The sequence below is a fragment of the Carcharhinus amblyrhynchos genome, unplaced genomic scaffold (genome assembly GCF_965287045.1).
Source record: "Carcharhinus amblyrhynchos unplaced genomic scaffold, sCarAmb.v2.hapA scaffold_55, whole genome shotgun sequence".
Taxonomy (NCBI): Eukaryota; Metazoa; Chordata; class Chondrichthyes; order Carcharhiniformes; family Carcharhinidae; genus Carcharhinus; species Carcharhinus amblyrhynchos.
Genome location: NW_027649796.1, coordinates 1,488,270 through 1,514,744, shown reverse-complemented (window position 1 = coordinate 1,514,744; position 26,475 = coordinate 1,488,270). Strand labels below are relative to the sequence as shown.

The 26,475-nt window shown below is 45.1% G+C and overlaps 1 protein-coding gene across 1 annotated transcript in view; it reads right to left on the bottom strand.

The window, feature by feature from the left end:
* Nucleotides 1-2,861: 2,861 nt before the first annotated feature.
* LOC145337650 (NACHT, LRR and PYD domains-containing protein 3-like) overlaps nucleotides 2,862-26,475 on the bottom strand; it is a 179,019-nt gene continuing 155,405 nt past the window's right edge. The window contains exons 9-11 of the mRNA XM_080182467.1: nucleotides 20,181-20,264; nucleotides 19,947-19,998; nucleotides 2,862-2,999 (exon numbers count right to left, since the gene is read on the bottom strand). Of these exons, the coding sequence (XP_080038593.1) occupies nucleotides 2,862-2,999; nucleotides 19,947-19,998; nucleotides 20,181-20,264 (274 nt within the window). The remainder of the gene's footprint in view (nucleotides 3,000-19,946; nucleotides 19,999-20,180; nucleotides 20,265-26,475) is intronic.

Genomic DNA, 26,475 nt, shown 5'->3' with positions numbered 1-26,475 from the left:
ATTTAGGAGTCGCAGCGTTATGTTGCAACTGTACACAACTCTGGTGCGGCCGCACTTGGAGTACTGTGTGCAGTTCTGGTCCCCACATTACAGGAAGGATGTGGAGGCTTTGGAGAGGGTGCAGAGGAGGTTTACCAGGATGTTGCCTGGTATGGAGGGGAGGTCCTATGAGGAGAGGCTGAGGGATTTGGGGTTGTTTTCGCTGGAAAGAAGGCGGCTAAGAGGGGATCTTATTGAAACATATAAGATGATTAGAGGTTTAGATAGGGTGGATAGTAATAGCCTTTTTCCTCTGATGGAGAAATCTAGCACGAGGGGGCATGGCTTTAAATTAAGGGGTGGTAGTCATAGGACGGATGTCAGGGGTAGGTTCTTTACCCAGAGGGTGGTGAGGGATTGGAATGCCCTGCCTGCTGCAGTTGTAAATGCGCCTAGTTTGGGGGCGTTTAAGAGATCCGTGGATAGGTTTATGGACGAAAAGGGATTGGTTTAGGTTAGAACATAGAACATAGAACATTACAGCGCAGAACAGGCCCTTCGGCCCACGATGTTGCGCCGACCAGTTACAAAAACAATGACCCACTAGCCTATACCAATCCCTTTTCGTCCATAAACCTATCCAGAGATCTCTTAAACGCCCCCAAACTAGACGCATTTACAACCGCAGCAGGCAGGGCATTCCAATCCCTCACCACCCGCTGGGTAAAGAACCTACCCCTGACATCCGTCCTGTAGCTACCCCCCCTTAATTTAAAGCCATGCCCCCTCGTGCTAGCCTTCTCCATCCGAGGAAAAAGGCTATCACTATCCACCCTATCTAAACCTCTAATCATCTTATATGTTTCAATAAGATCCCCTCTTAGCCGCCTTCTTTCCAACGAAAACAACCCTAAATCCCTCAGTCTCTCCTCATAGGACCTCCCCACCATACCAGGCAACATCCTAGTAAACCTCCTCTGCACCCTCTCCAACGCCTCCACATCCTTCTTGTAATGCGGGGACCAGAACTGCACACAGTACTCCAAGTGCGGCCGCACTAGAGTAGTGTACAGTTGCAACATTACACTGCGACTCCTAAATTCAATCCCCCTACCAATAAACGCCAAGACACCGTACGCCTTCTTAACAACCTTATCTACTTGATTCCCAACTTTCAGGGATCTATGTACACACACACCTAGATCCCTCTGTTCATCCACACTATTCAAAGTCCTCCCGTTAGCCCTATACTACCAAAGTGAATTACCTCACACTTCTCCGCATTAAATTCCATCCGCCACCTCTCGGCCCAGCTCTGCAACCTATCTAAGTCTCCCTGCAGACTATGACACCCTTCCTCACAATCTACCACACCTCCAATTTTGGTGTCATCAGCAAATTTACTAATCCACCCAACTATACCCTCATCCAGATCATTAATAAAAATTACAAACAACAGTGGCCCCAAAACAGATCCCTGAGGCACACCACTCGTAACTGTACTCCATGATGAATATTTACCATCCACCACCACCCTCTGTCTCCTATCTGATAGCCAATTCCTGATCCAACTTCCTAGATTACCCACAATCCCATACATCTGCATTTTCTGCAGAAGCCTACCATGGTGAACCTTATCGAACGCCTTACTAAAATCCATGTATACCACGTCAACTGCCTTGCCCCCATCCACCTCTTTGGTCACCTTCTCAAAAAACTCAATAAGGTTAGTAATGCACGACCTACCCGCTACAAAACCATGCTGACTATTTCTAATCAATTTATTACACTCCAAATAACTATAAATCCTATCCCTAATAATTTTTTCTAAAACCTTGCCCACAACAGAAGTAAGACTCACCGGTCTATAATTCCCAGCAAAGTCTCTGTTCCCCTTCTTAAACAATGGGACAACATTCGCTATCCTCCAATCCTCCGGGACTACACCAGAGACCAATGGGTCATTGTTTTGTAACTGGTCGGCGCAACATCGTGGGCCGAAGGGCCTGTTTGCACTGTAATGTTCTATGTTCTATGAATTTCAGGATTTTATGGAAGGGATCTGCCGGCAACTGTTTCCACTGTTCGCTGAACTTTGTGTCATTGTATGAATGCCCGTGTTTATACAGCAAATTAAGAGCTGTAGCGTGGATCCCAATTTTAACCAAATATATCTAACCTTTGAATTTGATTCTCGAAATAATGTGTACGCTTCCAAATGAAATAATATCACTGCCCGTAACAGAATGAAATTCCTTGATAGAGCAAATAGTAAAATAATGATTTACTTTAATTCTCCATCTGTGTGTCCTTCTGATCCTTCACACGGCTGTGAGCCTGGAGTCTCCAGCGGGCTGTACTGCTCACTAAAATGTGCGGGACAGTGAAGATATGAAGAAATATACTGAAGAGAATTTGAACACAAGGTTATAGGATGTAATTGAGGAGCTGAGCTGTTGTCAAACCCAAGGAGACAGTGAAATTGGCGTGAAAGTGGCAAAAACCATCATCTGCCTGTGAAATTATATCGCCCTGTGAATGGAAAATACCCGAAAATGTTGAACAAGCAGCTCAATCCCCTCAATTTCCCAGTGGCGGGAAGACAGAATTTTTGAATAACGGCAATAAATTAAATAAGAGGGAAAAAAACATCTCAACTGTAACGGAGCTGCCTCTCGCTGTCTGGGATTGTCCCCAATGGCAGTGAATCCACAGCGAGTCGCTGCTTCATCACAATCTGCCCGGCTCCACCCACACTGCCTGTCAATCACTCTGCTGGAGCGGCTTCCTATTGGCTGTCTTCACTTGACGGACAGCAGAATGCACCAATGGAGAGTGAGGCTGCAGTGAGGTCCCGCCCACTCAGTGAACCCGGCTCGCGGTCAGGTGGCGCGGCCGTTAAACGGTTTCTCCGCGCGGGCTGGAGAAAAGCGTCTAACGTCCAGGGCGGCCCGCTGGCAACACGTGACCGGGAGCTGACCAATCAGCGAGGCGGAAATCAGACGCCGGCCCGCGTGCGCCTGCGCAGACATCACTCCTGGAGGGTGTGCGCAGGCGCGGTGTCGTTGGTCGGTGCGGGGATTTGTGAATAACGGTAAGGAATTAACGGCCCAAAAAAAGTTTCAACATTCAGCTTCAGGATTAAAATGGTGATTTACTGTGTAAATACAGCGTGTCTCTGTATAATATTAACAGAGCCGGGGGATGGTCAGTTACACTGTGAGGCGGCACGGTGGGGGCTCAGTGGTTGGTGCTGCGCTCTCACAGCGTCAGGGAGGCCCCGGCTTCAATTGGCGGCCTTGGGCTCAGTGTCTGTGTGGAGTCTGTACATTGTCCCCGTGTCTGCGGGGGGAGCCTTTCCTCACACTCTCCAAACATCAGCAGCATAGGGAGACTGGGCAGGATCAGTTACTGCTCAGGGTCAGGGGGATAGGATCTGTCTGGATGGACTGAATGGCCTCCTCCTGCCCTGCAGGAACTGGATATTTCATAGAAAGATCTGTTATTACAATCTAGTCCTTGTTTGTGTAAACACTGTGCTGCACCATCTCAGTGTCTACAATCAAGCACTTGTATGAATAAACACAGCACCAGATTTTTCCCCATTATTTCAGTCTGGGCCCTGCTCCGGTTTCTTCCCGCAGTCCAAAGATGTGTGGGTTAGGTTCATTGGCCATGTTAAAAATCACCCCTTAGTGTCCTGAGATGTGTAGGTTAGAGGGATTAGTGGGTAAATGTGTAGGGATAAGGGGGTAGGGCCTGGGTGGTATTGCGGTCGGTGCAGACTCGATGGGCCGAATGGCCTCTTTCTGTGCTGTAGGGTTTCGATGATTCTCTGATATTAGAGGGAGGGGGAGGGATTGTTATGGGAGATGAAAAGGCCCCAATGTGTCATATGGTCTCAATCTGATGTCTCTCTGCCTCAGAATGATTCAATACTCGGCTCGGAGTGTGTACATCACCAGAATCAAACACACGCCGCTGTTCTTTACATCCAACTCTGTAGCTGGGCCTGGTGTCCCCTTCACCACATCAGGGTGTGGGGCTGAGTTTGGATCTCTCCATCACACTGGGACTCACCGGCAAAAACCCAGCCTGCAGGTGCAGCAGGTGGTCAGGAAGGCGAATGGGATGCTGGCCTTCATAGCGAGGGGGATTGAATATAAAAGTAGGGAGGTCTTGCTGCAGCTGTATAGGGCATTGGTGAGGCCACAGCTGGAGTACTGTGTGCAGTTTTGGGCGCCGCACCTGCGCAAGGATATTTTGGCCTTGGAGGGCGTGCAGAGGAGGTTTACTAGGCTGATACCGGAGTTGAGGGGGTTGAGCTATGTGGAGAGGCTGAATAAACTAGGCTTGTACTCGTTAGAGTTTAGAAGAATGAGGGGAGATCTCATTGAGACGTACAAGATGATGAATGGGATGGATAGGATAGAGGTGGAGAGACTCTTCCCGCTCAAAAAAGACAGTAGGACTAGGGGGCACAGCCTCAAGATAAAGGGGGGGCGGTTTAGAACGGAGTTGAGGAGGAACTTCTTCACTCAAAGGGTGGTGAATATCTGGAATTCTCTGCCCGTTGAAGTGGTGGAGGCTGCCTCGCTAAATATTTTTAAGAAGCGGGTTGATGGGTTTTTGATAAGAGAGGGGATTAAGGGTTATGGGGAGAGGGCGGGAAAGTGGAACTGAGCCACGACAGATCAGCCATGATCTTATTGAATGGCAGGGCAGGCTCGAAGGGCCAGATGGCCTACTCCTGCTCCTATTTCTTATGTTCTTATGTTCTTATGTTCAATGTCCAATTTCAGGAGAACTTTGTTCCAATGATGTTTAACCTTGGACTGCACCCGTTGTTTTAATGTAGACCTGGTCACTGACCATCACTGAGATTGACCTGAACATGTCAGTAAATGTCCCACTGTTTTATAAATAAACATTGGGACATTTGCAGCGTCTCTGCCTCCGGTTTGTGTCTCTGTTGGTTTGGCCCATCACCAAATGTGAACAATGTTAAATCGACAGTTTAATGGAATTGGATAAACATTTCGATTTATAAAAGTGTTGCCGGGGAGACAGCCTGCCACCATCTTGCCGTTGCCAAGGGCTTCATGCGCACCGGCAGGTAGATGTTAATTTTTTTTTAAATGTTGATGTTTTTTATTCCTAATCCGCCCCCGGCAGAATTTCTGTTCCTGCTCGATTCGGGAAGGTCGTTTCTGGTTGTTTAATTTTTTTTTAATCCTGATCCGCGCGGTGCAGTCTGGGAGAACACAGTGCGCAGGCGCGGTACCGCCCCAGCCTCTGGATATAAATATGGATTTGATTTAATTTTGATTCGGTTCCTGGCGGGGTTTCTGGCTCAGAATTTCTCTCACTTTCCCCATTGCACAACACTCACTTTTCCTTTTTATTTAAAAACAAAACGGCGGGGGAGGGGGAGGGGGCCTCACCGTGACATCACGGCAACATGGCGGAGGCCCCGCCCCTCCACAGGCCCCGGATGTTCCCCCTCCACCCATGACCCTTATCTATTGTTTATGGCATTCCACATTGAGGGAAACTAATTTAGGGACAATTTATTACCTCCAATCAGCCTAATAGCACGTCTTTGGGGTGTGGGAGGAAACCGGAGCACCCGGAGAAAACCCATGCAAGCACGGGGAGAATGCGCAAACTCCCACAGACACCGGCCCAAATCCATGTGTCTGCACAGCAAACAGTGATAGTCACTGAGCTGTCGTGTTGCCCAGCATCTGGTCCAGTTTAGGCACACACTAACGATATGAAGCACTAGGCCACACTCGAACATCCAAGAGCAGCCCTAGTACGACCCATTGCGTGTATGCCCCTCGTTGGACAAGGCGGACAGACTTAAAACCTGTGAATTAAAAGAGAAAAACATTAGTATCATTCCACATCCTTATACATTACCAGGAACGTCCCAGTGCTAATGAACCTTATTTAAAACAATCTTCTATATTCTCCCATCTCCAACCCACTCATGTGCCTGTCTAAGTTACTCTTAAACAAATCCAGCATGCCTGCCTCCACCACCTTACTTGGCAGAGCATTCCATATCCCCACTACCCACTGTGTGAAAAACCTCCCTCTAATATCCATGTTATTCCTCGCCCCCCCTCACCCTAAGCCCGTGGCCCCTCGTACTGTGCGTTTCTAACGTAGGAAATAGCTTACCACTGTTTACTCTCTCTATACCCTTCATAATCTTATATACCTCTATTAGATCCCCCCTCAGTCGCCGTCTTTTAAGGAAAAACAGCCCCAATTTGCTCAATCTTTCCTCATAACCCAGTCCTTCCATACCAGGCAACATCCTGGTAAACCTCCTCTGTACTCTCTCCAGAGTCTCCACGTCCTTCCGGTCGTAAGGCGACCAGAACTGCACACAGTACTCCAGCTGTGGCCTCACCAGTGCCCTGTACAGTTGCAGCAAGACCTCCCTGCTTTTATATTCTATCCCCCTCGCTATAAAGGCCAACATCCCATTCCATTCAACATTTGACACAGTCAAAGGAAGTGACCTCACATATGCAAGCAGCCAATGGCCACTTGCTTCCCAAGAATCTATCTGTCTGTGCATGAACCTTATTCAATCGCTGTGGTTCCAATCTGCTTTGGAGGAAGGGAATTCCGAAACCCCCTGAGAGAGGAAAACAATGTATTCACTTTGGTCTTAATGGTAAACCTTAAATAGTCACAGTGAACCCGAGTTCTTTAGTCCCCTTTCGGGAAATACCAGATGCATAACTACACCTTTGAAATGCCTGAGAATATTGTGTGTTTAAGATAAATCGCCGGTTACTCATATAACCTCCAACCGATGTGGGCACAGTTTGTCCAACCTTTTCCACCTAAGACACGCTGCATATTCCAACTGCTAATCTATTCAAATTTACCCAAACTGATTCCAAAGTAGGAAATATTCACAAGCTTCATTGCAGGGATGGGAACGTCCTTAACACAAACCTATTGGAGAATGCTGGATTGTTTTAATTGGAGATGCTTCAGATAAGGTTTGATCGTGCTGTTCAGAAGCAAGTGGGGTTCGGAGGCATGGCATAGCGGTTAACACTTGTGGAGGGAATGAGATGAAAAACAGGGCAGTTCAAATTGCCGTCAGAAATGGATTCTCTTTAGTCTATACGTTGATCTCGAGGCGGCTGTGCTGAATTTGTTCTGTACAAATGCCTCCTTTCCCGTGATTAGAACGACTGGAATTTCCTGGAGAGGTGCTGAGGTGGGGTTGGGACTGGGGGGCTGGCGGATTTGCTCCTCATGGGGTGCTGGGTGAGTGAGATTTAGGAATGGTTTCGGTCTAAACCCTCACATACACTCACCGAGGGCAATGCCAATTCAATAAGACATCTTCTGAATAACTGCTCTCCCGCCCCTCCTGGAGCACTTGATAAAATCACAGCTGGTCAGTTGTGGTTTCCACACCGCTTTTATAACTACCACACACACCTTGTCACCCCATCATTTTCAATCAGAAACTCAATACTTTCAGTGAGCAGACTTCGACCTGCCTCAAGCGGCTGGCAAGGCGATGAGAACAAGTAAAGTCTTCTTCATTAACACAATTCCTAAACTTGCGTCCACATATTCTGTTTTCAACATTAAGGGGAAATTCCTTTTAGCGTCAATTCTCCCACTACCCCTCAGGATCATATGTGTTCCATCAGGACGGGCTTCCAATAATCAGTGGGGCAGATCCTGCCTGATCTGAGAACCCTTTTAACTGAGGAACCAGCCCAATGAAACTTCTCTCCGCTCATTCTCAATCAATCTGATTTTGCCGGACAGCAACTGACACAATAATCGACATGTTATCTCAACAATGCCTCTGTGTTGGATTAAATTCTACTTTCAATGGACGACATTGAGACATATTTCTTCGTAATTACTCGCTCTAAATTCTTGTAAACTTTTTATGGTCCAGTTACCAGGGCAACCAGATTACCTTTTATATCAGAGTTCAACAAGTTCTGTGACTTTTAATAATATTATGTTTCTCAATACATCCTGACCGTGTGCCTATTACAGTCCAGCTGCAAAACTGATGAGTCACCAAAATATTCCATAGGAACATAGGAATTCGGAGCAAGATTAGGCGAAGTCAGCTCTTCCAGCCTGCTCTGCCATTCAATCAGATCATGGCTGAACTTTATCATTGTGTCAGATTTAACTCCCTAAATTCTCCCCATATATTCATGTAACTGTTTGCTATCAGAAATATATCTATCGCCTCCTTGACACCATTCAATTGTTCAGATTGCACCACACTATGGGGCAGCGAGTTCCACAAATTGTTCTTTAGCAATTACTTATGTTCTATTCATTATTAATCTTCAAACTCATATTCTATCATCAACAAATGAGATGGAGTCTGCAAAGTCACGCTCTTCCTTAAGTTGGGAACACCTTTGACAGAGAAACCTCCCAAACATTCTGCACCAACTTGATAAATGTTTTTCTTTTCTTACACACATAAATGTCAGTCCCAGCCTGTAGAAGAAGTCATTCACTGTCCGCAGAAGAGGAAGGGGAATTGTACAAGTGAAGAGTCAATACAGGCCAACACGCAGCCTCGTAGCTGCAAGCCACATGGTTTTACTTTTGCATTCAACTGCAAAAATCTCGGATTCCTTTACAATCGTGTTTCTGAACATTTTTTTTAATTTCATTGCACCAAGTACCAGGATCAGAAGGAGAATGAACAAGCGCCAGCAATTAACTGCAGTTGACTCACCGACCAAAGCCGTCAACAACGAGGACTCGGTGATTCAAAACGTGCCCATCACAAAGTGTGAATAAAAGCAGATTCAATGACCCAGTCATTGGGTAAGTTGCAACACCAGAGTAGATTTGAATTTAGCAGATATACGGCTGTTTGTTTGCTCATGTACAAACATTGTAACAAGTCACCAAATTCTGGAAAGCGTTCCAAATGATTAATTCATCATATCTTAAATTTTCCTCCATTCTGATTTGTAATGTTAATCTTCATTTCCCTGTCTTACAGTAAACATAATAACAATTATTGTTCTCTCTCGTGGAAAACGCGGTCTCTCCAAATGTATCACCTGTTATTTAGTGGCCATGGCAACGGCAGATCTGCTACTCGTTATACTGGACCTAATAATGAGACAGATTCCAATTATTTATAAAGAGCAATTTATCTTCCTGAAATCAGTCCCTGTGTACAATATCCATGCTATTCTGCTTTTTACAGCTGCTGATTGTTCTGCCTGGTTTACCATTTCTTTCACCTTTGATAGACTTGTGGCCAGTTGTTGCCATCAGCTTAGCCATAAATATTGCACTGAGAAAATAGCGATTGTTGTGTTGGGAACAGTGGCCGAGCTGAGCTGTTTAAAGAACAGTTTTTGGTATTTTATGTTAACAGGTGAGTATATGCTGCAGAACTCACCAAGATTTTGTTTCACAACAATTGATGTTCTGTTCTCTCGGACATGGACAACAATCTCATTCTTGCACTATATTCTCACACCGTTTGTCCCATTTGACGTGATTTTGCTGCTTAATGTTATCACAGTGCAACACATTTTAATGACCAGCAGAGCCCGGAGAAGACTCCGGACTTACACCAGTGGGGAGGCTCCCATAGATGGATAGCCGGAGGAAATCCATTGTTTTACTGTTTGTAATTTCAGCAAATTTCATCGTGCTATGGTCAACATTAATGGTATTCTCCATTTTGAACCGAATGGTTTGGATGGGATATACTCATACATTTGTACCATATTACGTTCTGGAAATGGGATTCATGTTGCAGCTCTTAAGTTGCTGCACAAACACATTTATTTATGTAGTGACCCAGACGAAGTTCAGAGAGCAGTTGAAGAAATTCCTGAAATCTCCCTTTATTTGAATTCTGTGAGTGGTTCAATTGTTGGAACATCTAAGCCGCTAAGTTTCCACATGTTTTGTTTTACGTTTGCTGTACTATTCCAACAGTAGTTTACTATATTGGTTTGAAGGATGTGGTGGGTCGGGCCATGTGGGAATATAAAAGAAGTGCAATCTCTATGATAAAGGTAAGATAAAGCCCTCGTAGTCACAAATGACATCTCGGTCCATTCAAACAGTGGAGGCTACCTCGTTAAATATGTTTAAGACACAGAGAGATGGATTTTTGACCAGTAATGGAATTAAGGGTTAGGGGAACAGGTGGGTAAGTGGAACTGAACCACTATCAGGTCAGCCATGATCTTATTGAATGGCAGGGCAGGCTCGAGAGGCTAGATGGCCTACTCCTGCTCCTATTTGTATATATTGGACTTGGAGGGAGTACAGAGAAGGTTCACCAGGTGATACCGGAGTTGAGCGGGTTATCTTATGAGGAGAGATTAAATAGACTGGACCTGTACTCATTAGAGTTTAGAAGGCTGAGGGGGCATCTTATAGAGACATATAAGGTAATGAAGGGGCTAGACAGGGTAGAGGTAGAGAGATTCTTCCCGCTTAGAAAGAAAAACAGAACTAGAGGGCACAGCCTCAAGATAAGGTGGGGGGGGGGGTGCAGTTTAGAACGGAATTGAGGAGGAACTTCTTCACTCAAAAGATGGTGAACCTCTGGAATTCTCTGTCCGCTGAAGTGGTGGAGGCTTCCTCGCTAAATATATTTAAGTCACAGGTAGATAGGTTTCTGATAGACAAGGGAATTAAGGGTTATGGGGAGAAAGTGGGAAAGTGGAACTGATCCACTTCAGATCAGCCATGATCTTATTGAATGGCGGGGCAGGCTCGAAGGGCTAGATGGCCTACTCCTGCTCCTATTTCTTATATTCTTATGACAATATTCTGTTCCCCCCTTTGATGGGGAGAGCTGACCAGTGCTGCTTTAAGCTGAGGATGACAGAACCTCAGGTGATGGGCAGTGTGGAACTGGTGGGCCTTCATATACCTCAGTCAACATGGACTGTTGTCATCAGAGTGTGTCACAGATCAGCTATCCAGACAGCTAAACTAAACAGCCCCTTATGTTAACAGAATGGAATCCAAGCCTGCTGATACTGTGACAGAAACATGTATGACAGGTTTTTTATTGGGACAGAGCTTTGCAGGCAAGATATGTACGGTATGATCTGTAACATAGATGTTGAAATCTATGTTCTATGTGCCTGAGGGATGGCGGCTCGCGTCACCGAATACAAAAACAGGAGAGGATCTGTCCATTAAAAGTGGGTTTGATTGGTTGGGTTCTTCTTTTCACTCAGAGACATTTTACCACTCCACTTGCATTTGTTAAATTCACTTTGAAACTGTACGTCATTGCTGGAATTTCTCATTCGTCAGGACTGGAAAAATGCAATACCCTCTCCCACCAGTGCCTCGGTGTTTCGATATCCCGTTAATTACTACATTTGTCCTCCACAGTTTTGGCAATTGGATGGCCAAATAGGATTTGTTACTTCAGCTACTGTAAAAAAAGTTAAATTTGTGACTGTATACGACCCATCGTCCCAGTTACGTTGAATGGTTATCGGGTGCATTGGAACAGGATTTGGCCCTGAAGGGTCTCGCCCCACAGAAAAGGGAAGTTGGAGGTCCCCAATTTTCATCATATTATAAACATTGATTACCTGCAAGACAGCACAGGCATTATCCTCACCCTGCATGGTCCATCCTATCTGAAACGGATAGAGATAGCTGAAGGGACTGGGCGAGGGTCTGGCAGATGAAGTACAATGGCAGTAAAATCAATGTCTTCCATATTGGTAGAAATATCAGCAGAATGGACTGTTTAAATTGTAAAATAAATTGCAGGATGCTGCGATGCAAAGGGACCTGGGTTTGCTTGTGCAGGAATCTCAAGGAGCTGCTCTGCAGTTGTCGCAGATAATAATTAAGAAGCAAATGGAATTTTGTCCTTCATTCCGAGAGGGATGGAGTTTAAATACAGAGCGAATATGTTGCAGCTGTGAGGCCACATCTGGAGTACTGTGTACAGTTTTGGTATCCTTACTTGAGAAAGGATATATTAGTCCTTCCATACCAGGCAGCATCCTGGTAAACCTCCTCTGCACTCTCTCCAGAGTCTCCTCATCCTTCCGGTAGTAAGGCGACCAGAACTGGACGCAGTACTCCAAATGTGGCCTAACCAACGTTCTATACAACTGCAACATTAGACTCCAGCTTTTATACTCTATACCCCTTCTTATAAAGGTTAACATACTGTAAGCTTTCTTCACAGCCTTCTCCACTTGTACTGCCACCTTCAAGGACTTGTGGACTTGCACCCCTAGGTCCCTCTGCGTTTCTATACTCTTAATAAGCCTACCATTTATCATGTAACTCCCCCCGACATTATTTCTTCCAAAATGCCTCACCTCACATTTATCTGGATTAAATTCCATCTGCCATTTCTCTGCCCAGTTTACCAGCCTATCTATATCCTGCTGTATTGCCTGACACTGCTCCTCACTGTCAGCAAGTCCAGCCATCTTTGTGTCATCTGCAAACTTGCCGATCACACCACATACTCCCTCTTCCAAGTCATTTATATATATTACAAATAGCAAAGGTCCCAGTACTGAGCCCTGCAGCACACCACTAGTGACAGACCTCCAGCTAGAAAAGGACCCCTCCACTACCACTCTCTGTCTCCTGTTACCAAACCAGTTCTCAATCCATCTGGACACCTGTCCTTGTATCCCATGAGCCTTAACCTTTTCCACCAACCTACCATGAGGGACTTTGTCAAACACCTCACTGAATTCCATATAGACGACATCCATGGCTCGTCCTTCGTCGACCGTTTTTGCCACCTCCTCAAAAAATTCTACCAGATTCATAAGACACGACCTCCCCTTTACAAAGCCATGCTGTGTATCCCTAATCAGATCGTAACTCTCCAAATGCTTATACATCCTATCTCTAAGATTCCTCTCCAACAACTTCCCTATCACTGATGTCAAACTCACCAACCTATAATTACCAAGGTTATCCCTACTACCCTGTTTAAACAACGGTACCACATTTGCTATCCTCCAGTCCTCTGGGACCTCACCTGTGTCCAAAGAACAGACAAAGATTTGCGTCAGAGGCCCAGCAATTTCATCTCTCCCCTCCCTAAGCAGCCTGGGATAAATACCATCAGGCCCCGGAGATTTATAAAGAACAAAGAACAAAATCAGCCCGGGAAACAGGCCCTTCAGCCCAACGAGCCCACGCCGCCATCTCAACACCACCAGTCCACCTCTCTACCCATGACCCCTATCTAATGTTTTATGGCCATCCAGATTGAGGGAAACTGATTTAGGGACAATTTATTCCTGCCAATCAGCCTAACAGCACATCTTTGGGGTGTGGGAGGAAACCGGAGCACCCGGAGAAAACCCACGCAAGCACAGGGAGAATGCGCAAACTTCCACAGACACCGGCCCAAATCCATGTGTCTGCACAGCAATCAGCTGCCGTCTTGCCCAATATCTTGTCCAGTTTAGGCACACACTAACGACATGAAGCACTAGGCCAATCTCGAACAACCAAGAGCAGCCCCAGTACGACCCATCGTGTGTATGCCCCTCGTTGGACACGAGGTTTTAATACTACCTAAAAATCCTAACACTTCCTCCCTCGTAATGGATATTTCCTTCAACTGGTCTATAGCTCCCTCCAAGAGAGTACCAGACAACAAGTCCCTCTCCTTCGTGAATACTGACGCAAAGTATTCATTCAGGATCTCCCCCATTCCCTCAGACTCTAAGCACAGTTCCCCTCCTCTGACCCTAAGAGGACCGATTTTTCCTCTAACCATCCTTTTGTTCCTAACATAGGAGTAAAATGCCTTTGGATTTTCCTTAATCCTGTCTGCCAAGACCATTTTGTGCCCCTATATTGAGGACTGAACATAGAACATTACAGCGCAGAACAGGCCCTTCGGCCCACGATGTTGCGCCGACCAGTTAAAAAACAATGACCGTCTAACCTAAACCAAACCCTTTCCATTCATAAACCTATCCACGGATCTCTTAAACGCCCCCAAACTAGTCGCATTTACAACTGCAGCAGGCAGGGCATTCCAATCCCTCACCACCCTCTGGGTAAAGAACCTACCCCTGACATCCGTCCTATAACTACCACCCCTTAATTTAAAGCTATGCCCCCTCGTGCTAGCTTTCCCCATCTGAGGAAAAAGGCTATCACTGTCCACCCTATCTAAACCTCTAATCATCTTATATGTTTCAATAAGGTCCCCTCGTAGCCGTCTTCTTTCTAACGAAAACAACCTCAAATCCCTCAGTCTCTCCTCATAGGACCTCCCCTCCATACCAGGCAACATCCTGGTAAACCTCCTCTGCACCCTCTCCAAAGCCTCCACATCCTTCCTATAATGTGGGGACCAGAACTGCACACAATACTCCAAGTGCGGCCGCACCAGAGTTTTGTACAGTTGCAACATGACGCTGCGGCTCCTAAATGTTATGTCATAAATTATGTCATAAATGTTATGCATGTGTTTTTAAAAAATGCAGATATGATGCACGACTAAAACAATCCTTCACCACATTCCTGGGTTTTCAACAGTTCACTGGGAATGAGAGATCAGAAATATTACACTGAATGAGGTGAATACATTTCCAATGTCTTTGTCTCATGTAGTGACAGCTCCAGAGAAATGGTAAAACATTCACAGAAACAGCAATGGGGAGCAGAAGGTGGAAGATTTATTACATTGAATGGCTGTGTGAGTGAGATTCATGTAAAACATATCTGTAATAATTAATCTCCATCCTCCCTGACACATATCCTGTGGTCCATGGGGTTCCTCATCATGAAGCATCTGGTCAACACTGTATTGCATCACACTTCGTTCAAAGCTTCTCCACTCTAACTCCAGGTTGTATAGAGCACAGTGCAACACCAGGATATTTGAGACCCTTGCTGGGTATATTGAAGGGTTCCATCAGATCAATCTTTAGAAACCCTATGACCTGCTCAATGGTCACTCTATTTGCCCGGTAGCAGCTGTTTTCTCTCCTCTGTAACTGTGTTTGGGTTACACACAGGCACAATTCCCCATCCCTTCAGTGGGTAGCGCTAGTCTTTATTAATTCTTTCATAGGATGATGGTGCCATGGGCAATGTCGACACTTCCAGCCAATCCCCAATTGCCCTTGAGAAGGGGGTGGTGAACCATCTTCTTAAATTCTGCAGCCATCCGGTACAATGCCATTAGGAAGGGACATCCAGGATTTTGATCCCATAGTAGTGATGGCAAAGCAACATTTTCCAAGTCAGAATGTTGTGTGGCTTGGAAAGGAATCGGCAGCTGGTTGGTGTTCTGGTTTTCTGATATCCTTGCCCACCTTGGTGATAATTAATACATATCTGGAACATGCAGTCTCAGGAAATGTGGTGAGTTGCTACAATCCACCTTGTATGTGGTACACACTGCTGGCACTGTGTGTCAGTGATGGAGAGAGTCAATGATTAATTTGGTGGATGGCCTACTGATCCATTCAGCTCCTCTGACAAGGATGAGCTTCTTGAATATTTCTGAAGCTGCACTCATTCCAGCAAGATGAGCAAATCCCATCACACTGCTAACTTGTGCCTTGTTGGTGGAGAACAAGCATTTGCGAGACAGGAGGTGAGTTCCTCATCTCTGAATTCCCAGGCTGTGATCTACCCTTGGAGCCACAGTGTTTACAGTTCAGTGTCTGTTCAATGGTCCCAGTGCAGCCCCCACCACTCAGATGTTGATGGTCGAGGATTCTGCGATGGTGCTGCCATTCAATGTAAAGGGAATATGATTAGATTGCCTTCTGTTTGAGATGACCCTTGCCCTCCACATGTGTAGTGAAACATTACTTACTATTTATCAGGTTAAGTCTGAATGTTCTTCAGCCCTGAGCTCCGATGAAAAGTCATCCAGATTCGAAGAGTTCGCTGTTGTCTCTCCACAGAAGCTGTCAGGATGCTGGGATTTTCCAGCAGTTTCTGTTTTGTTCAGGTCTTGCTGTTTTTGGACATGAACTGCTTCAGTATCTGAGGAATTGTGATCAGTACTGAGCATTGTACAATCATTAGTGAGCATCCTCACTCTGACCTTATAATGGAAGGAAGGACATTGATAAAGCAATTGAAGGTGGTTGGGCTTCGGACATCACCCTGAGGAACTCCTGCAGTGATGATCATGAGGCATTGGAAGGATTCCACATTTTCTGATGATCAAGAGCAGACTGATGGAGTAGTAATTCATCAGGTTGGATTTGTCCTGCTTTGTTCCACATTGTCCGGTAGATCCAGTGTTGTAGCTGTACTGGAACAGCTTGGCTCGGGGAATGGCTAGTTATGGAACACAATTCTTCAGTACCATTGCTGGGGTACTGCCAGGCTGACAGATTTTGCAGTACACAGTGCCGTCAGTCATTTCTTTACCTCACATGCAGTGGATTGGATTGTCATCTGTAATGCTGGAAAACGGCTAACGTTACGCCACTGTTTAAAAAAGGGTAGCAGACAAAAGGCAGGGAATTATAGGCCGGTTAGTTTAACGTCTGTAGTTGGAAAAATGCTTGAATCCGTCATCAAAGAAGAAATAGCGAGGTACCTAGAAAGGAATGGTTTGATCAAGCAGGCTTAGCACGGATTCGTATTTGACGAATTTATTGGAATTCTATGAGGATGTGACTAGTGCGGTGGACAGAGGGGAACCGGTGGATGTAGTGTTTCTCGATTTTCAAAAGGCGTTTGATAAGGTGCCTCATAAAAGGTTCCTACAGAAGGTTAGGGGGCATGGAGTTGCGAGTGGGTGAGGACCTGGCAGATGGAGTACAATGTTAGCAAGTGTGAGGTTATCCACTTTGGCAGGAATAATAGTAGGAGGAATTACTATTTAAAGGGTGAAAAGCTTCCGCATGCTACGGTGCAGAGGGACCTGGGGATCCTTGTGCATGAGTCGCAAAAACCCAGTCTGCAGGTGCAGCAGGTGATCAAGAAGGCGAATGGGATGCTGGTCTTTATAGCGAGGGGGATAGAATATAAAAGCAGGGAGGTCTTGCTGCAACTGTACAGGGCACTGGTGAGGCCACAGCTGGAGTACTGTGTGCAGTTTTGGTCGCCGCACTTGCGCAAGGATATTTTGGCCTTGGAGGGAGTGCAGAGAAGGTTCACTAGGCTGATACTGGAGATGAGGGGGTTGGCCTATGAAGAGAGGCTGAATAGACTGGGTCTGTACTCGTTGGAGTTTAGAAGGATGAGGGGGGATCTTATAGAGACGTATAAGATAATGAAGGGGATGGATAGGGTAGAGGTAGAGAGATTCTTCCCGCTCAGAAAGGACAGCAGGACTAGATGATACAGCCTCAAGATAAGGAGGGGGGAGCAGTTTAGAATGGAGTTGAGGAGGAACTTCTTCACTCAAAGGGTGGTGAATCTCTGGAATTCTCTGCCCATTGAAGTGGTGGAGGCTACCTCACTAAATATATTTAAGACGCAGGTAGATAGCTTTCTGATAGACAAGGGAATTAAGGGTTATGGGGAGAAAGCGGGAAAGTGGAACTGAGCCACTTCAGATCAGCCATGATCTTATTGAATGGCGGGGCAGGCTCAAAGGGCTAGATGGCCTACTCCTGCTCCTATTTCTTATGTTCTTATGCTGGGACCTCAGGAGGAGGCCGAGAGTAATCTTCCTACTCGTCACTTCTGGCTGAAGATGGCTGCTAATGTTTGTACTGATGGTCTGGGTTCCCTCATCAGTAATGATGGGATTCTTGTGGCTTGTTTCTGGAATCATAGAATTCCCAGAGTGCAGGAGGCCATTGGGCCCATCGAATCTGCACCAATTTTTTGAAAGAATATCTTACCCAGGCCCTGTCTCTGTAACTCCACATATATGGCCCACTGATCCCACTCACCTACATATCCTGAGACATCTAGGGACAACTTAGCATAGCCAATCCACTGAACCTACACATCTTTGGACTGTAGAAGGAAACAGGAACACCCAGGGGTAACCCACACAGACAAGGGGAGAATGTGCAAACTCCACACATACAGTCACCTAAAGCCAGAATTGTACCCTGTTCCCTGGCACTGTGAGGTGGCAGTGCTGACCACTGTGCCACCATGTCACCTAAGGTTAGCGGCATGTCCAACATTTGTTCCATATCTAACACTATTTATGAGTGGATATGGCAAGACTGCAGATCTCTGATCTGATCCAGAACTCGGTCTATCATATGCTGCTTCTGCTCTCTGGTCTGCAAGTGGCCATGTGCTGGAGCTTCACCAGGTCCACATCTCATTTTTAGATACACCCAAGTCTAATTTGTTAATATATGTAAAGACAATTAGCCACAGTAACACTGTACTGATTGCTGGGAAAAGCCACTGTAAGCTTCCTCTAACTGAAAGAGTACAGTTCACCCACTCCTGTCTGTCTCACAGATAACTTCATATCCATGCTGCCATTGTCTGTTTTATTTCATGGTCTTTAATTTTGCTGCCAAGCTGGTTATGTGTCTATTAACAGTGGACAGTGTTTCTAACACGAATATTGATAGCTATGGTACTTATAGTGTCATTCTTTGTGTTATTAAAAACACTGCCCATTATTAATAGGGATATAATTCTGATTATTCTGTACTGTGATTATTACCATTGACAGCTGAGCTGAGCCTTCAGCTCATTAATTCACGAGTTCATAAGATACAGGAGCAGAATTAGGCCATTCAGCCCATCGGGTCCGCTCCGCCATTCGATCATGGCTGATATGCTCCTCATCCCCATTTTCCTGCCATCTCTCCATAACCCTTCAACCCATTACCAATTAAAAATCTGTCTAAATCCTTTGTAAGTTTACTCACTGTCTCTGCGTTCACCGCACTTTGGGGTAGTGAATTCCACAGATTCAGAACCCTTTGGGAGAAGTAGTTTCTCCTCAACTCTGTTTTAAATTTGCTGCCCCTTATCCTAAGATGAGGATTTCTCATCCTAGAATGTCCCACCAGTGGAAGCTACTTTATCCATACCTTTTATCAGCTTCTATATTTCAATTTGATCTCCTCTCATTCTCCTAAATCCCAGAGAGTCTGAGCCTAAACTGTTCAATCTCTCTTCATACGACAAACCCCTCACCTCTGGAATCAATCTAATGAACCTCCTCTGAACTGCCTCCAATTCCACTACATCTTTCCTCAAATAAGGGGACCAAAACTGTGCACAATACTCCAGGTGGGGCCTCACCTCGTATCGCTGCAACAATACTTTCTTACTTTAATATTTTATTCCATTAGCAATAAATATCAACTTTCCATTCACTTCCTTTATTATCTGCTGTAGCTACATGTTAGTTTACGAGGGCATCCACATTCCTCTGCACTGGAGCACCCTGAAGTCTCTCCCCATTTAGATAATAAATCGCCTTGCTGATTTTTCCAACCAAAATGCACAACCTCACCCTTATCCACGTTAAAGTCCATCTGTCACATTTTGACCCACTCTCCTAACCTATTTATATCCATTCTTATTTCCTCATTGCAACTTACTGTCCTGTCCCCCGGGGTGTAAGAGCTCCTGGGCTGTAAACGCTGGAAATCCCTTCCTAATCCTCTCCGCCTCGATCTCTGCCTTAACTTTTAAAATGATCCCTCAGCTCCGTTTAACACACATTTGAGAGTGAATCTCTCGGGATAGAACTCATCAGATAATGTCATTTGTTAGCTGCCTTACCGATATACAGCAGTTTTATATTTTTAATCAAACTGAGAAGCTTACAGATTTAAACATCTATAATCGGAATGACAAATTAACTAGTTTGAACATGTGACCTATCTATGATATTTCTATCAGCATTTAATTGTTCTGTTCATTTTTTTTATTCTGATGAATGTTTTGAGAATAATTATAAATGAACAATTGAAACTTTCACTCCTGAATCTCGCTGTTTATTGTAATTCAGGTTCAGACACATCACTGACTGGTTTGTACTGAGTGTGGAGGTGAGAATATCTGAGGCTGTTACTCTCCGACCTGGAGATCAGAGAGGGAAAGATTACAGGAAGCAGAGTAAATCCGTGGTGTTTAACAATAACACTCATACTGACAGGAATGATGTGTAGTGATTAGTAATGACACTATTACTGACACTGATAATAATTTACACTGTCAGACACCCAATTATTATAAACAATCTCACAAAGACTGGCACTTACCTCACTGTCTGTATTTTGCAGTCTGGATTCCTCACAGCCGCAGACAGAACCTTCACTCCTGAATCTCCCACAGTGTCATCCAATCTAAACGGATAGAGTACACAGAACATTAAAATCAGCTGAATTTTCACCAGGAAAAGAAACTGGGCCTGTTTTTCTTTGTGTCAGAAACTTAGCACCAGTGGGGAACTGATTCACTTATGATACTACACCTTTACCAATTGACATTTCAGCTGAATGAATAAAAAGTCTTTAGCAGTGGAAAATGATGAAAAAATCGCTATCACTGGTTTGCCTGCTGGTGAAAATCACCGTTACACCTCTCAAAATATATATTTTTGTTCAATTGTTCATGGATATGGGTGTCGCTGGCTAAACTAGCATTTATTGCCCACTGTTAATGGCTCCTAGAGGATGTGAGGGTAATCAGGGCCGGACAATGGATTAAGAACATAAGAAATAGGAGCAGGAGTAGGCCATCTAGCCCTTCGAGCCTGCCCCGCCATTCAATAAGATCATGGCTGACCTGAAGTGGATCAGTTCCACTTTCCCGCTTTCTCCCCATAACCCTTAATTCACTTGTCTGTCAAAAACCTATCTACCCGTGACTTAAATATATTTAGCGGGGTAGCCTCCACCACTTCAATGGGCAGAGAATTCCAGAGATTCACCACCCTTTGAGTGAAGAAGTTCCTCCTCAACTCCATTCTAAACTGCTCCCCCCCCTTCCTTATCTTGAGGCTGTGCCCTCTAGTCCTGCTGTCCTTTCTGAGCGGGAAGAATCTCTCTCCCTCTACCCTATCCATCCCTTTCATTATTTATATGTCTCTATAAGATCCCCCCCTCATCCTTCCAAACTCCAACGAGTACAGACCTAGTCTATTTAGTCTCTCTTCATAGTCCAACTCCCTCATCTCCGGTATCAGCCGAGTGAACCTCCTCTGTACTCCCTCCAAGGCCAAAATATCCTTGTGCAAGTGTGGCGACCAAAACTGCACACAGTACTCCAGCTGCGGCCTCACCAGTGCCCTGTACAGTTGCAGCAAGACCTCCCTACTTTTATATTCTATCCCCCTCGCTATAAAGGCCAGCATCCCATTCGCCTTCTTGATCACCTGCTGCACCAGCAGACTGGGTTTTTGCGACTCATGCACAAGGACCCCCAGGTCCCTCTGCACCGTAGCATGCTGCAGCTTTTCGCCCTTTAAATAGTAATCCCTCCTACTATTATTCCTGCCAAAGTGGATAACCTCACACTTGCTAACATTGTACTCCATCTGCCAGGTCCTCGCCCACCCTATCCAGAGCCCTCTGCAGACTTTCCGCACCCTCCACGCAATTTGCTTTTCCACTTATCTTCGTATCATCAGCAAATTTCGTTACCCTACACTCAGCCCCCTCCTCCAGATCATCTATATAAATGGTAAATAGCTGAGGCCCCAGCACCGATCCCTGTGGCACTCCACTAGTCATCAACCACCAATCAGAATAGCACCCATTGATACCAACTCTCTGCCTCCTATTCGACAACCAATCCTCTATCCACGCTAACACCTTACCCCCAACTCCATGCCCCCTAACCTTCTGAAGCAACCTTTTGTGAGGCACCTTATCAAACGCCTTTTGAAAATCAAGAAACACCACATCCACCGGTTCCCCTCTGTCTACCGCACTAGTCACATCCTCATAGAAATCCAATAAATGCGTCAAACATGACTTCCCCTTAACAAATCCACGCTGTGTCTGCTCTATCAAACCGTTCTTTTCTAGGTGCCTCGCTATTTCTTCTTTGATGACGGATTCAAGCATTTTTCAGGACTAGCCAGCGATGTCCACACCCTGTGAACAAGTAAGTAATGTTTAAACATATCCCTCATTCTGATCTCATTTCCTGATCACCAGAATTACCCTCCTGAATCTGACTGAACCTGCTACGTTTCCGGAAATTCAAATCATTTCTGCTGTTACATAAATCCAGGATTTTATGAGAATTGTACATTTTACAGAGAGTTAAATGATAAATCTGTGATTCCCTGTACTTCTTAACTCTTGACATTAGCTTAATCTATATAATTGGTAGGGTCAGTCAGATTCAGGAGGGTAATTCTGGTGATCAGGAAATGAGGTCGGAATGGGGGATATGTTTAAACATTACTTGCTTGTTAAATTGTGAAGCTGTGCTATGTTTTGGTGGAAAATCCATCCCCTGGATTTTATACAATGAGGAAAGATTATTCTCCCGTTAGAAAACTGAAATATTTCTGCTTGAACAGTTGATGGGGGAAGGAGTGTCTCCCACTTTATTCCACATTAAACATAGAACATTACAGCGCAGAACAGGCCCTTCGGCCCATGATGTTGTGCCGACCAATTAAGGAAAAAGCAATGACCCTCTAACCTAAACCAATCACTTTCCATCCATAAACCTATCCACGGACCTCTTAAACGCCCCCAAACTGGCGCATCTACAACTGCAGCAGGCAGGGCATTCCATTCCCTCACCACCCTCTGGGTAAAGAACATACCTCTGACATCCGTCCTATAACTACCACCCCTTAATTTAAAGTTATGTCCCCGCATGCTAGCTTTCTCCATCCGAGGAAAAAGGCTATCACTGTCCACCCTATCTAAACCTCTAATCATCTTGTATGTTTCAATAAGGTCTCCTCTTAGCTGCCTTCTTTCTAACGAAAACAACCTCAAATCCCTCAGTCTGTCCTCATAGGACCTTCCCTCTATACCAGGCAACATCCTGGTAAACCTCCTCTGCACCCTCTCCAATGCCTCCACATCCTTCCTATAATGTGGGGACCAGAACTGTACACAATACTCCAAGTGCGGCCGCACCAGAGTTTTGTACAGTTGCAACATGACGTTGCAGCTCCTAAATTCAATCCCCCTACCAATAAACGCCAAGACACCGTATGCCTTCCTAACAACCTTATTGACTTGATTTCCAACTTTCAGGGATCTATGCACATATACACCTAGATCCCTCTGTTTGTCAACACTATTCAGAGTCCTACCGTTACTCTACACATCTGTTACTCCTGCCAAAGTGAATTTCTGCATTAAACTCCATCCGCCACCTCTCAGCCCAGCTCTGCAGCTTGTCCAAGTCTCTCTGTAAACTATGACACACCTCTTCACTATCTACCACTCCTCCGACTTTGGTATCATCAGCAAATTTACTAATCCATCCTTCTATACCCTCATCCAGATCATTTATAAAAATTACCAACAGCAGTGGCCCCAAAACAGATCCCTGAGGCGCACCACTTGTAACCGAACTCCATGACAAATATTTTCCATCAACCACCACCCTCTGTCTTCTATCAGCTAGCCAATTTTTGATCCAATTAACTAAATCACCCTCAATCCCATACATCTGCATTTTCTGCAGAAGCCTTCCATGGTGAACCTTATCAAATGCCTTACTAAAGTCCATATATACCACGTCAACTGCCTTGCCCCCATCCACCTCTTTGGTCACTTTTTCAAAAAACTCAATAAGGTTAGTAAGGCACGACCTACCCTTCACAAAACCATGCTGACTATCTCCAATCAATTCATTACTCTCTAAATAACTATAAATCCTAACCCTAATAATTTTTTCTAATACTTTGCCCACAACAGAAGTAAGACTCACCGGTCTATAATTCCCAGGGAAGTCTCTATTCCCCTTCTTAAACAATGGGACAACATTCGCTATCCTCCAGTCTTCTGGCACTATACCTGTGACCAACGACGACCTGAAGATCAGAGCCAGAGGCTCTGCAATCGCCTTTCTTGCCACCCAGAGAATCCTAGGGTAAATCCCGTCTGGCCCAGGGGACTTATCTATTTTCAAACCCTCAAGAATATCTCGCACATCCTCCTTATCTACTGCAATACTGTCCAGTTTACAACCCTGTAACCCAGTGTTCTCCACAGCTACATTTACATCTCCCTGCGTGAATACCAAAGAGAAATATTTCTTCAGTGCCTCTCCAATCTCTTCCGGCTCCACACATAACTTCCCACTGCTGCCTCTGACTGGCCCTAATCTTGCCCTAACCAATCTTCTATTCTTAACATATCTAAAGAAAGCCTTAGGATTCTCCTTAATCCTATCAGCCAAAGTCTTCTCATGTCCTCTTTTAGCTCTTCTTAACTCACTCTTTAACTCCCTCCTGGCTAATCTATAGCTTTCCAGTGCACTACCTGAGCCCTCAAGCCTCATCCTGACATAAGCCTCCTTTTTCCTTTTAACCAGCGAATCAACCTTTTTAGTGCACCACGGTTCCCTTGCTCGACCATTTCCTCCTTGCCTGACAGGGACATACTTATCAAGGACTCACAGTAGCTGCTGCTTGAATAAACTCCACATTTCAGATGTTCCCAGCCCCTGTAGTTTCCTAGTCCAACCTATGCTCCCTAATTCTCTCCTAATAGCCTCATAATTACCCTTCCCCCAGCTATAACTACTGCCCTGAGGTTCATGCCTATCCCCTTCCATCACTAAGGTGAACGTAACTGAATTATGGTCACTATCACCAAAATGCTCACCAACTTCCAAGTCTAACACTTGGTCTGGCTCATTTCCCAGCACCAAATCCAATAAACAGGCTCCACATTAACTGCAGGTATGGCTAGTGTTCTATTCCCAGGTATTTCTGAGAGTTCCCACTTCCCAGTAAATCCTCACATCGAAAAAGGATGACAGTTTGACTGAGATTTTCCAGCAACGGATTTCCTCATTCAGGAAATGCTGGTTTCCTCGGCTCAGATCTAAGCTCTGCAGTCCTGCCACATTTAACTGTGAATGGTAGTGGATGATGGAACAGCAGAAGGAGGAAGCTCCACAAATATCCTATCCTCATGACGGAGACGACTAAGATATCAGTGCAAAAGATATGGCTCAAATATTAGTGACTAACTTCAGTGTCTGAACCGTCCAGAGGTTCTCAGCATCACAGATATGTCATCAGCTAACTCGATTCACTCCACATGTCAATAAATAGATGAAGGCACAGGATACTGCAAAGATCATTGGTCTTGTCGAAATTCCAGTAATTGTACTGCAATTTTCTATTCCAGAAGTTGCTCTGTTCCTGGCCAAGCTGTTCCAGTACAGCTATAACGCTGACATTTACCCAAAGTAGTGAGAAGTTTCCCAGGTATAACTGTACACAAAGGAAAGAGAGAAGAAATCCAATCTGACCATCTACCACCCCATCAGTCCACTCTCAATCATCACAGTAATTGAAGACTAACAAGACTATCAAGTGACACTTAATTAGCAATGATCTGCTCGCTGACTCTGAGCTTGTGCTTACTCAGGGTCATTCAGTCATTGCAGCCTTGATGCAAACACGGACAACAGAGCTGAACTCAGGATGAGAGGGGAGAGTGTCTGCCCTTGACATCAAGGCAGAATGTGATCACATGTAGCAAAAAGGAGCCAGAGAAAAACTGAAGTCAATGGAAATGCCGGTTGGAGTAACACCAGCACAAAGGAAGATATTTATGGTTGTTGGACCATCTACAAGATGCAGCGCAGCAATTCACCATGGCCCATTACACAGCACCTTCCAAACTGGGGATTTCTATCCCTGGAAGGACAAGGGCAGCAGGTGAATGGAAACATCACCAACTGGAAGATCCCTTCCAAGATACACACCATCCTGTCTTGGAAATATATCGTCATTCCTTCACAGTGACTGGGTCAAAATCCTGAGACGCTCCTTCTCACGGCTCTGTGGGTGCACCTACGCCACAGGAGTCCCTAAGTGCAATGATGGTGATATAATAGCGAGCATAGCTGCTTTCCAAGCAGTTGATACGACTTTAATTCCCAGCTATCTGTTCATTAGAGTCAATGAAGAGGGGGCCAGGAATCAGTAACCACAAACTAAAAGAGTGGGTCAACTCAATTTAGTTAAGTCTGCGGCTTCAGACTGGAGCAGTAGTGTTAAACTTAGCAGAGGGACAGAGGGTCAGTTGATCATTTAACTACTCTGAGGCGGCCCACACTGAGTTCGAAAGGGAAATGGTAAATCTAATAGTGACACAGGAAAACTAAATTCATTGGTTGGTACAAAAAAAAGTGCCATTTGCTACTAGGCTTTATATTGCTGTGAACTGAAGGAAGAAAAGAAATAGTCAATGACGGTTCTGCCGTTGATGTGGTGTACTTGGATATTCAAGACTCAGCTGATGCATTGACAATAGACTTGGGCATAAACTCATTAAATAAATGGGAAAGCCGCAATGTGGATACAAAATTGGATGAACAATGAGTCATGGATATTTT